At 34.4% G+C, this 9862-nt stretch overlaps 1 protein-coding gene across 2 annotated transcripts; it reads left to right on the plus strand.

Annotated features, from left to right (window-relative positions):
* Positions 1-705: 705 nt before the first annotated feature.
* Positions 706-9174, plus strand: LOC130804110 (uncharacterized). Of its 2 annotated transcripts, none has more exons than XM_057668440.1 (12): positions 706-1077; positions 1156-1217; positions 3614-3664; positions 3775-3801; positions 4028-4132; positions 4271-4378; positions 5241-5312; positions 5424-5474; positions 5597-5677; positions 5768-5892; positions 7780-7984; positions 8375-9174. In XM_057668440.1, the coding sequence occupies exons 1-12, from the start codon at positions 981-983 to the stop codon at positions 9113-9115; spliced, it is 1725 nt and encodes a 574-aa protein (XP_057524423.1). In that variant the 5' UTR covers positions 706-980; the 3' UTR covers positions 9116-9174. The 2 variants fall into 2 exon arrangements, with proteins under 2 accessions (XP_057524423.1, XP_057524424.1); XM_057668441.1 differs by having other exon boundaries at positions 707-1077; positions 5626-5688.
* The last annotated feature ends 688 nt before the right edge of the window (positions 9175-9862 follow it).

Raw genomic sequence — 9862 nt, forward strand, 5'->3', positions numbered from 1 at the left:
AAAGACTAGCTGTTCAAGTAATCACCACTATAATACGCTCTATTAAATATGTGAACAATTAGTGAAAGCAGCATAAAACGGAAAATAGCTGCATTCAACTAATCACCTACCGAGTTGAATCCAAATAAAACTGAACCTTAATAGTTGAAATTGTTAGATGATTTCAGCTGGCTCAAAACTAAATAATAAAAATGGGCGAGCATCTATTAAAAAACCCTAGCCAGCTCCTTTTTTCGTAAACTCCATTTCCTAAATCCTACAGCTCATATTCATAAAAAAAAGCTAATAAGTGTGGTAGTTTGTAAAAAATTGGTCAAATTCATCCATATTTTACTTAATACCTAGTTCTGACACGGTGACACCCATAATTTTCCTCTCCATAACTCCATTCACGCGATTTTCAAACAATACTTTCACCTTCGAAAATCCTCAAGCTGTTTTCAAACAACAAAAGCACAATACCACCCTAATCTACGGTCTGTGGTCGGGCCCCACTCTAAGCTTCTGTCACTGACCTACATGATCTTTTTGATGTGATTGTACACACTGATAACTTTTTTTGAAGTGACTGTACATATGACAACACATGTTGTCAAACACGTCAGCAAGTAACAACATTAATTAATTATTTTTGTCAAAATTCGACTCGTTAAAGTAATTTTTTTTTTAAATCACTCAAGCTTGAAAGTAATAAAAACCTAAAAATATCTTTTATGTCCAGTTTTGGAGTTGGATTGCTGTGACTTCTCTCTAACATTTCTCATTTGCAGCCAGCACCCAACAACCCGTTCTAGTAACTACTCTGTCTATTGTGGTGCTCAAAGACCAAAGTTCATTCCTTTTAATAGCCGTATAAATTTTAATATTCAACTCAAATCATCAACATTCCTTCATAATCTTGATTTTCAGTTCGTAATTTAGGGTTTTTAATACATTTTACAATTGCGGAATTATTTTTGGAATTCAAATAGTAATTAATAATGGCTTCCAAGTCTACTGAATCAGCAGAGCAGCAACCAACTACGAAGATTCAAATATACCCAACTGCTAATTCTGGAATTTCTTCCTTTTGGAAAGGTTTCTTTCAATCTACTTTCTTTGCAATTTCTATAAACTTTGCATCCTTTTTTCGATCTAAATTTGGGCTTTTTGCAGATAAATATGAAAGAGATGCTAAAAAGTACTGGGATATTTTTTATAAGCGTCACCAAGACAAAGTAAGCTCTTTAATTTTTGTTATCTGTTCGTTTGATACTAACTTATACTAATAATGTACTTTATTTTTGGTTAACTAAGTGCTGTAATTGATATTGGTAGTTGTTTGTGCTAATTGTAGTTATGGTTCAGAATTATGGAAATATGATTTTAGTGTTATGGTGAAGTTGCAATTGTTTGGTAACAAGAGTCAATAGGAAGCAACCTTTTTGTTATTACCGACAACCCTTTGTTTGTTATCACTAACAAAGGTAGGGTTGCATTCAATCCCTAAACCTTAGCTAGGTGGGATACACTTCATAACATTTGGTTAAAATCTTGTTGTTTCTTGAGATGGCGAAATTAGAGTAGAAGATTGTTGTCAAAGGTATGAAATAGTTGTAAAGTGATTGAGAATAAGAAATATAGAATGAATCCCCTTATTTTGGGGTAAATATTTACCCTAGTAGGATGGAGAGTAAATGTTTCCCTTGTTCATCCCAAAATAAGGTTGATTATCTTCTTTTTCCTTCTTCTTTCTACCTTCATATTTTTTAACCTTCATCTCCCCTTTCAAAGTCACCCTCTACTTACCTTCATTTGTATAGTTTGACTTTTATTTTCCCCTTTAATATTTACTCTCGATATAAGCATGCTTTAAGTGAATAGAGGAAGAGTCCTTCAAGTGCCATTATTTCTGTTTTTTTTTTTCATTATCAGCCATTTCTTTGTTTTGGATTTTATTGGGCTATTGCCTCTTGAATAGTTCTTCTCTTTCCAAATAGAGGCTTTAGCTCTACATTATGGTTGATCCTTGGCAAAATTTGCTCTTTTGTACTTGTCCCCGGAATCCATCCAATTTTTACAAGTCCTAAGAATTGCTGTAGTGGCTAGGGTTTCTTGACACCGTGATAACCTTCGCAGCTAATGCAATGTTTGATATTTCTAGTGTTCAGGTGTTCATTGAATTTCAAGTGTGGTATTTCGAATGGGTCAATTTGAGTTCGTGTGTTTATATGGAAATCTTTTAAATCTTATTTGATCGTATGAACGTACTGTTGATCATAGCTATAGATTACATATTTTGTGTAAAGGTTATCACGATGTCAAGAAGCAAGCCACTAGTATTGCAACTATTCTGATTTGAAAAAAAAAATTCAATAGTCTACCAATTAAGTAGAATTTAATAGTATAACCGCTAAACGTAAAGTATAACTACTACACCTAAAGTATATAATACAATCATATAGTGAATATAAAAACAATCTTTTTAGCTTCTACATTCTATGATTCTATATCACCGGTCCACAAGCTTCCTCCTTGGTTTAAATGTAATAAACATTAGAAAATAAAGAGGGGGGGGAGGATTAGAGATGAAAAATAAAAGAAAAGAAAAGGGGGGAATAAGATAAGAAGAAGGACCAAAAGAAAAATAAAAACATGGAGAAAGAGCAATGAAAAAGATCAAAATAAATTTAAAAATTGGAACACGTGTAATGTGTTTACTCATCTTTCATAAGGAAAAAAGAAGAGATGGGTCAAGCCCACTAAAGGATTTGTAGGAAACCCTTAACATTTATCAACAACAGAAGTGATTACAATGGCGACAATGAACAAAAGCTAAGCATAAGCTTTCTTTTCCCTTGATTTTCCTCCTCTTCTCAATTAATTTAACAATGGTGGCAGACGTTTATGAGTTGCACTCTTTGAAGATTTTGTACGCGTCCTTAGGCGATCCAATACGGTCTCGTTCTGCGTTCTGGTTCGGACATCGAAAATGTCCATGTGCTCCGCGTTCCAAGTAACATTGATCAATAGGAATCAGTTAAATGCTACTCGTGCCACTAAATTGGTCTTTATTCATTCAAATATATGTGGAAGGTCCTTATAAAAATGGGATATCAACCTCGAAGGCATCTACTTGATGATTTTACTATAAGGTTGGAAGACTTGAAAGTTGAAGATTGGAGGAATTGAGGTTTGAAATAGGCTACACCATGGACTTAGATTTTTCATATTTCTTGCTATTGATTGTATTTTATCTTTATTAGTTTATGATTATTTATTATTATATACTTGAGTTTGGTGCTTTAAAATTTGATATTTTGGCTTATGTGCTTTTACATAATATTGCATTTATTTGTGCAACTTGGGATAACGTTTCATTTCCAGTGTTTTCGAAACTTATCTCGTTTGTTTTTCCGTTGCTCGTATCGAGTCGAATTTCGTTTTTCGCAAGAGTGGTTTTGTATATTCAAGCATCTACGTTATCGGAAGTTGATTCTCTCATAATTTTTTTTGTATATTCAAGCCGTCACAATAAGAAATGAAATGTGATGGATATTTATGTGCTTTTATTAAAACTTCATTTGTAATAATTAGACATTTTATAATAACAATCTGTCTATCATTGCATCAGTTCTTCAAGGATCGGCATTACTTGGATAAAGAATGGGGTCGTTACTTTACCGTAAGATCTAGTAGCTGTATATTACTATTTGCTTGACATCTATGACATATTTTCCTTTAAAAACCATGTTACTGATGTTCTTGATGTTGTCTGTATGCAACACAACACAGGTACCTGGAGGAAAAGTTCTTCTTGAGGTTTGTTGTCCTCTCTCGGCAATTGTTATTTGATTTGACTGACTAAATTCTGAATGCAGCTTTGTAATTTTTTCGTTACATATGTCCTATGATTTCATAAGTTGGTGCTTTTTGGCTTTTTATTTGAGCAAAATATAGGTTGCTTAAATAAAGCTATAAAGCAATCTGTTGAATTTTTTCTACCATCCATTCTAGATAACCTTGATGATAATGGACTGGCAAACAGGTTGGATGTGGGGCTGGAAATACCATTTTCCCGTTACGTGCTACATACCAAGATGTTTTTGTACACGCTTGTGACTTTTCTCAGCGAGCCATAAGCTTAGTGAAGGTTTGTTGAACTGCTATCCAAAGTTATTGATGACTTCAGTTCAAATGTGACTTATAAGTGCAATAATTAATTCAATCGAACATATATCAATCTATATTTCTGTCGCTGAAGGAACTTGTTTCTCTTTTCCTTTGGCAGTCGCACCGAGAATACACAGAGACATGCATAAATGCATTTGTTTGCGATCTTACAAGTGATGATCTGAGCAAACAGATAGCTCCTTCTTCAGTGGACATTGTAACTATGGTATAGACATAATCTTATATTTCTCTTGTTGGCTCTTGGGACTCTAATGTCTTTGATGTTTCCTGTGTACATATTCGATAAAATGCTTAGTATAAAATGTGGAGACAACAATCGTTTCCCTCCATCACATTGCGTACTTCCCATTACCATATGTACGGTTTCAAGAAAACATTGAGAATCACTTAAATAGTGACCCCCGTGTGCATATGATGGATATTTAATAGGTAGGATTAATCGGTGACTACTTAAACAGGTAAAAGCAACTGTTGAAGACTACTTTAAAAGGTAAAAGCAACCATTGGAGTGCACTTAAAAAGTAAATAAGTATGGCTTTAAATAGAAATGGAAAGATGTTAATGAAATACACCATAGAAATGGAAAGGTGCTAGTGGGATAGAGGAAGTATTACAATAAAGTTGGTAGGAAAAATATAGGGACCACAAGCTAAAAAACCATTAAATAAAGTTGGTGGAATTTATGTGGATTGTGGGGACATAAGCCTTGCGAAAATGTTAAAATAAAGTTGGTGGAAATGGGACTATAAGCATTTAAAAAATATTGAAGTTAGAATGATCAAGGCTAATCATACCCAGAACATCAATTGAAACTACCCAAGTAGCAAATGAGAACATCAAACAGAACGGAGAGAGTAGTAAGCTGCTTGAACAATGGTCCTTTGTTTCAGCTGTGGTACCCTTTGTTTCAGTTCTGATCTCAATGATGTTGATGTATCAGTCAGTTTTCTAGTCAATCAGAAATTGGGAGCTAAAATTTGTTTGCCAAATTGGGAATACTTGCATAAAGAATATATCTTTGTTGCGATTTTCTGATATTCTACTCAATCAACTGACCGTTTAAGTAGATTTTTGTCCTGTCTGCAGTGTCGCCTGAGAAAATGTCACTAGTATTGCATAATATCAAAAACATTCTTAAGGTAAAATTTTTCTGGACTTTACATTCTAGAGTTTTCCTTTAGTATATTTCAAGATTTAATATTTCGGAACATACCTCTATAATCTGAAACATGCTTGATTTTCATTTCCAGCCAAATGGCCTTATACTTTTCCGCGATTATGCCACTGGTGATCTTGCTCAGGTTTTTTTTTCTTCTGATTTATGTGCATTCTCTCAAATCTTGCTTAGATTCCATTACATTGTCATTCTTTTTTGTATGCATGTTCTTTTGCAATTGGGAACTATTTTATGCTGCGTTTACAGTTCAATGGACTTGTCTTCAATCGTGGCAGGAGAGATTTACTTGCAAGGATCAAAAGATCAGTGAGAATTTCTATGTCAGAGGTGATGGAACTGTAAGTTCTATTCATACTTACGCTTTGGATCTCAATCAAAACGTGCAATGACAATTTTTTTGTTATAAACAAATTTCAGCGAGCTTTCTACTTTTCTGAGGAGTATCTGAAACATCTATATGAAGAAAATGGATTTGCTACTGAAGAGATTGAGTTGTGTTGCAAACAAGTAGAGAATCGATCTCGTGAACTGATTATGAATCGGTATGATTTCCATTAGTTTATTATCAGAATGCAATCGTAGTTACTCTTAGTCTACTATAAGTCTTGCTTAGCTATTGTATGGATGCAGCTTGATTTTGAAATCAATCGGTAGTTGTTTGGATATCACTTTGATAGTGATTAGTGCTTAATTGTGACAATACATATTTCAGCAAATCTGATTTTCTCATATTATCCATTTTTTTAACTTTAAATCCATTATCTCGATGGAGATTAGGGCCAAAAATCTATAGTTCTTTGGTTTTGGATCATAATGGACTAAAGTAAAATGACTCATTTTTATGTAGAGTTGCACATGACGTTTGCTATCAAGGGTCAATTAGAAACAACCTTTTCGTTAGTTTCTTAGTTTTAAAAAGCGCAAGGCGCTCTGAAGCACGACAGGTCCTTAGAGCCTAGGCGCAAAACGCATGGAGAAGGCAGGAGACTTTTGTAGGCGAGGCCTATTTTTTCTCTAAAAAGTTTAAAAATCAATTTTAAAAACACAAATATATACAATACCATAAACAATATGACATTCATATTTTAGTATCAACAATCTTAAAAACATTCATTATTCTTTCGGCAAACACCACTTTAGCACATAACTTATGTTATTCGGACTCTTCATTTTGCTTCACATACTCGTGTCCGATCCTTGATACTCGAACATTGGTATGATACTTAGACACTTCATTTTAGGCGTAAAATTGAATATTTAAACGTATCCGACACTTGGATAAGTACCAGTATTCAACATCAGTACACAAGTCCAAGTAACAAAGCACATAACTATTATAATGAGAATATGAAGAATAGCCAAAGCTATTTTCTTCACTTTTTGTTTTTCATAAAGAAGCTACTATTTCTCGAACTTCATATTAAAGTAAATTTCGATTTTGAGTTTGATTTCTTTTTCAAACAAACAAGTTCTAGTTAACTACCCAGCCCATCAAAGAGGTGCACAAGGTGTGACATGCATATGTAGTGGGCTTTGCGTTACCTAGCATAGGTGTTTTCAATCAAGTCTGAGCTCGTGGCGCGCATGGCGCAAAGCGAGGAATGCTTTTTAAAATTAAGGTTAGTTGTATCGTTAATAAGGGTAAGATTGCGTACATCCGACACTCTCAAACTTCACTGTAGGTGGAAGCCACTTAATGACATTTGGATAACGAAATGTCGTTGTTATTCTTTTTTTTTTTTTTTTCCTTTCAAGGGTGGAAAACATGTTTTCTAAAGGTGAAAGATAGCTCTTCAAAGGATGAACTTTTTTTTTTTTATGGAAAGGAAGCCTTATTTCCTCCCTGTCATTATCTTTTGTGCTTCTGTCCTTCCTCTTTGCTCCACTTCATTGATTATTTTCTCTACATAACACTTAAAAAAAATTCAAACAGATCTTTCTTCTGTAAAATCTTTATACTGCTTGGATAGACTTCTTTGCCCGTCTTTAGGAGTTAGGGGATAATGCAGTTCTAGTGTGTTACATAAAATTAGGCTACATGTACTCTCCTTCCTTGATGACGCCATAAAAAAACTTTTTTAATCGGGAGCAAGGCAAGAGAATCTCGTACGGGCAAGTGGGAAGAGGAAATCAATGCTTTGTGTAGGCGATGAGAATTGAACCCTTGTTACAAGGACGAAAGAGAAAGTCTTTTTATTTGTTATCTACATCATTTGACTAGTTTTGATTACATGGAATTTTGAAATTAATTATCCAGCCATGAATTCAAATGTTGGATGAATGTAAATAGCATTGTTCATTTTTTGTGTATAAATTATTTTTATATTGTAGCTGTCACAGAAAAATCCCATACAGTAATTAAGTTCCAATACATCAATTGATCTGCTTGTAAAATCTCATTGGATCCTTGTCTGTTTGTCTCATTCTAGGCGCTGGATACAAGGTGTGTTCCGTATCCCAATAGCGAAGACTGGCTTTGATCTTAAAAAGGATCTAAATAACAAAACCCTTGATGGTGTAAACAAAAATGAAGTCAAGGAGAGCGTTGCAGGGCTGCCTCTCGCTGTTGGAGAAGACGATATGTCAGTTGGCTTGGCTGCACAAATGTTTGATATTTCAACTTGTGATCATGAGGTAAGCCTAGATTGTATGCATAATGCTTGATATATGCGATACCGTCTCATTCACAAACAGTTGATAATATTCTAAGGAACAAATTGCTTTACTATTAAGTTTTCTTTATTATGATAATTATCTTCCCTTGCCATCAACAATTCAAATATTACCATATAGAAAAAATGAAATGAGTGATAAATAAATCTTATTTCCCTGCCCCTTTGAATTTGCTATATTGCACAAATAAAAGTAAACTTCTTAGATAAAATGTTGCAAATTCAGAGAGTTCTACGTTCTTCCACTTCATGTGTTCTTGGACACTCTTGGCCATCCGAATTGATGATCCGTAAACTGTTTGTAGAACTCGTGTTGCTTCTTATCATTTCTGCTCTATAAATATTGTTCTAGGTTATCGATGTTAGTTTCGGGGACTTCAATTTCAAGATAAAGGCTCTGTCCAAAGAGAATCAACATACATGCAAATCAACTGGCTTGATGCTGTGGGAATCTGCCCGCCTAATGGCTTCCATCCTCGCAGAAAATTCATCTATCACCGCAGGAAAAAGGATTTTGGAACTTGGTAGTGGTTGTTCAGGCGTATGCTCAATGGTTGCTGCTCAATCCGCCAATCTCGTCGTTTCCACAGATGGGGATGCAAGAGCACTCGACTTGTTGGAGCATAATGTGTCCGTAAATCTCTCATCACGAAATGCCGACAAATTATTGGTTAGAAGTCTGAACTGGGGTAATCAGGAACAAATTGACGCCATAAAAAAAGAGAATAATACCGGTTTTGATGTCATCATCGGTACAGATGTAACCTACGTTTCTGATGCTATTTTACCATTGTTTTCTACCGCTGCAAAGCTTATTTCGACTGATTCTGCCAGTGGAGAGTTGCCTGAGCCCGCTCTAATTCTCTGTCATGTCTTGCGTAGAGTGGATGAGCCATCCATAATTTCTGCAGCGTCTCAGTTTGGGTTTACGCTAGTTGATAGATGGCCATTTGGCGAAAGTCCAAGCCCTAGCCGAAGCATTATGACTTCCTGGTTCTCCAGGATTAACTCGAAGGATAAGATCCCAAGTACTGCATTAAGCATCCTGTATTTCCAAAGAGCCAAGTCCGATTCATGTTCTAGTATAATTTAAGTTCATCAACAATTTTTGGGAAATCATTGATAATTTTAAGGAAAATTTAATTTTAAAGGTACGAATTTTAGCTCATTTACTTTTAAAAGTTTGAACTTTCGTTTATTTTTTAAAGGCTCGAACTTTGGGGTGCTTCGTTTTTAAACGTTCCTCATGTTTTGGTAACCTGGAATATCATATTACCTTTTTCTTCCCTTTGTTTTTTTTATCTGATTTTTCTACTCATCCAAGTCTTCTTCATCCCTCAATAATGGCACCTTCACCATAAGAATGATATTTTTAAAACGAATTCTTCAAAAACATGAAATTGCAACAACACCCACAAAACAGGATTAAAAAACAATCAGTAACAATAGCAAGCAACAACAATTCTGAGAAATAGACTTTGTGAAGCTCAAGATTATTCAAAATTAAAGAATAGGAACCGAAATTGAGCAAACCTGGATAAAAGATGGGAGAACTTAAAAAAAACCCAGAAAGTAAAGAACCTTACATGGGTACAATAAAATCAGTAAAAACCCAATTCTAAAACTGCAATCTTTAAAATCTTGAAGTTTTAAAAGAGAGGAAAGGAAAGGAAAAAAAGATGACGAATAACCAATTGAAGTTATAAAAGAGAGGAAAGGAAAGGAAAGGAAAGAAAGATGAACAAACCAAGGTAAAAAAAATCCATAAAAAAGCAATCTTCAAAATCTTCAAAATTAACAAATAGCCAATTGTAGAAAGATGACAAACAAATACCCAATT

This window comes from Amaranthus tricolor, chromosome 17 (assembly GCF_026212465.1).
Source record: "Amaranthus tricolor cultivar Red isolate AtriRed21 chromosome 17, ASM2621246v1, whole genome shotgun sequence".
Taxonomy (NCBI): Eukaryota; Viridiplantae; Streptophyta; class Magnoliopsida; order Caryophyllales; family Amaranthaceae; genus Amaranthus; species Amaranthus tricolor.

Excerpts from the sequence above, each read along its gene's own strand:
- LOC130804110 (XM_057668440.1), top strand. The coding sequence starts at position 981 with ATGGCTTCCAAGTCTACTGAATCAGCAGAGCAGCAACCAACTACGAAG. Across the intron at positions 5,678-5,767 it reads TGAGAATTTCTATGTCAGAG|CGAGCTTTCTACTTTTCTGA; the intron begins GTGATGGAACTG and ends AACAAATTTCAG. Across the intron at positions 5,893-7,779 it reads CGTGAACTGATTATGAATCG|GCGCTGGATACAAGGTGTGT; the intron begins GTATGATTTCCA and ends GTCTCATTCTAG.